Consider the following 2,764-nt stretch of genomic DNA (forward strand, 5'->3'; position numbering starts at 1 on the left):
GAAATATTTCAAAAATTGTCTTCTATATACAGAAATACAATTTTCAATTAAATACTGTCGCGGTGAAAAAGTTAATAACAGTGACAATAATAATAACAAAATTTTATATTTTTAGCAACTAATATCAACAAAAAAATGCAGAATACGATGTACCTTTAATTTTAATAAAACTTTTTTACTATTTAAAAAATAAACTCGATTAAGTTAAATAACTTTTTTCTTTCGGTGAATAAATGATAAAATAAATAAAATTTTCTTGTAGCGTTAAATCGTAGTATAATTCTATTCAACTAAAGAATTGCAACTATTATCTGTGCGTAGTTTTACGTTACGTTGAATCTATAATAAAAAGTCACGTTACTTCACCGTGCTAAGCGTTTCAGGACATTGCACGGGAATGTTTAAATTTGTCTCGAATACCGCGTGAGATTTGTAAATCATGTACGCGTCGATGTTGCAGTACGTTGAATCTATAATAAAAAGTCACGTTACTTCACTGTGCTAAGCGTTTCAGGACATTGCACGGAAATGTTTAAATTTGTCTCGAATACCGCGTGAGATTTGTAAATCATGTACGCGTCGATGTTGCAGAAGATGTGATTATATTCATTCATGGCATGCTGCCACTGCCAGGTGATTAAGACTGTAATTTGTAGCAGTGTTTGTTTAAAAACTTATTAAACTATCGCAACTTCGTTTGAATCTACGCATTAAATTGAATTTCGATCGTAGGAAATGTTAGCTTCTGCTCTACATCAAGTACAATGACAAAATTCAGATAATTGCTAAACTGTAATTCAAACATTCTTTGTTTAATCTTAAAATAATCACGTTTATAAGTGTATTATATTGCAATACATATCCAACGAACAAATTCCATATGAATATTAAACAAAAATTAAAAATTTAGAAATCAATTAAATTTAAAAAAATCAAAGTGATACATTAGTTGAAATACAATTATTTAAAAACAACTGTAAATTTTACCTTTATTTAAAATAGTTAAAAAATTAATTTTTAGCATCTACTTGTGAAGTGAGTTTCTCCGAAAATGATTTTATCGTTTCATTTAAGTATGTACATTATTACTACTTTCATCAGAACCCTAAGAATAATCTAACCTCTACATCCTCTTCAAAATTTATTACATTCTTCTTCTGAGATCCTTTCCTCATTTCTTTAATACAAATTTCAATTCACATGTATCAGCTTCATCCAGTTCTATGAGAAGTATTTTAGCTATTAAACAGCAATCATTTAACACCAAAAATGTCAAATAATCTTAAGGTACGATATTACACGGTAGCAAACAGCTTTCTCATACTTTTCCCAAAATTAGAAAAGTAAAAGAAAAGAGGTACTGAACCATCTCTACCCTATCTAATTTCAGTTCTAATGGGGAGCTTCCTGGAAGAGGGACCTAGAGGTCCATGGAGCCATTTTTTGGTAAATCTTTCTTAGTCTAGAAATCTTCCCTCCAAATTTCGTTTCAATATTAAGAGTAGCACTTTTTGTCGAATTTACATCCTAAAATACAATTTCCAATGCAATTTACTCAGTTTATAATTTTTTCCTTTAGGCCATTTTCCTATAAACCTCAATTATGGCATTAACATAACAAGATGTTCTCACATAAATCCACTTTACGAAGGCAAAACCACAATTGGGAAGCTACCTGAGAGAGAGACCTATAGGTCCATTTTTTGGTAAATCTCTGAGAAGCATTTTTTGTTGAATTTATAGATTAAAGTAAAACTTCGAATGCAATTTATTTAATCCACAATTTTCCCTAATGGACCATTTTTTCAGAATTTACGTAAGCCTCCTCTCACATAAATCCACTTTACAAAAACGAAAACCGCAATTAGGAAACTTCCTAGAAAAGAGACCTATAGATCTATGGGCTCTTTTTTGGTAAATCCTTTTCAGCCCAAAATTCTTCCCTCAAAATTTCGTCTCAATATTCAAAGTAGCATTTTTTGCTAAATTTACAGTCTAAAGTAAAACTTCCAACTACAATTTTCCCAGAAACCTCAATTATAGCATTCACACAAGATACTCTCACATGAATCCACTTTACAAATCCAAAACCACAATTGGGAAACTTCCTAGAAAAGAGACTTATAGGTCAATCTTTCGACAAATCTCTGAGTAGCACATTTAACTAAATTTACAGCCAAAAGTCAAACTTCCAAATGCAATTTACTACTCAGTTCGCAAATTTCCCCCCTATGGTCCCTTTCCCAGAAACCAAAACTACATATCGTTCACATAAACAACAAGGATATGCTCTCACGTACCTCGGCGCTTTGTCGAGCAACAGATTGCATTTCTGGTCATTCTCGCAGACGACCAGGTTGATCTCCGCCTGGTTGATGATGAAGGCACAGGCGTCAGGGCCCAATGTGTCGTATAAAGGCACCACGATCAGTGAATACGTGTAGCAGGCTTGCTCCGTGAGGATCCATTCCGGGCAGTTTTGACTGTACAAGCCCACGAGCGTGTGTGATCCTGGTGCTACACCTAGCGTCACTAGGCCAGAACCGAAATTCTTCGCCCTGAGCAGAGCCTCGTTGTAATGAAGCCACTGGTAAGGTTTATTTGGTCCATCCCGCCAGCCGAGACATGGCCCGTTGTCTGTGTGTCAAGAAGACCGGCCAACAGCTAATGGATTTCGATGCGGCACGACGGTGAAACGGTGCGTTTCCGTACGCAACCGTCAAGGATGCGGTTGTCGCGTGTTTCAGGAATTTTAATTGTTGCC

At 34.7% G+C, this 2,764-nt stretch overlaps 1 protein-coding gene across 1 annotated transcript in view; it reads right to left on the minus strand.

Annotated features, from left to right (window-relative positions):
- The window catches only part of LOC108577174 (long-chain-fatty-acid--CoA ligase 1), a 25,226-nt gene that overhangs the window by 18,743 nt on the left and 3,719 nt on the right, over positions 1–2,764 (minus strand). The window contains exon 3 of the mRNA XM_017940284.1: positions 2,301–2,637. Coding sequence (XP_017795773.1) covers positions 2,301–2,637 — 337 coding nt within the window. The remainder of the gene's footprint in view (positions 1–2,300; positions 2,638–2,764) is intronic.

This window comes from Habropoda laboriosa, unplaced genomic scaffold, assembly GCF_001263275.1.
Source record: "Habropoda laboriosa isolate 0110345459 unplaced genomic scaffold, ASM126327v1 scaffold523, whole genome shotgun sequence".
NCBI classification, from domain to species: domain Eukaryota; kingdom Metazoa; phylum Arthropoda; class Insecta; order Hymenoptera; family Apidae; genus Habropoda; species Habropoda laboriosa.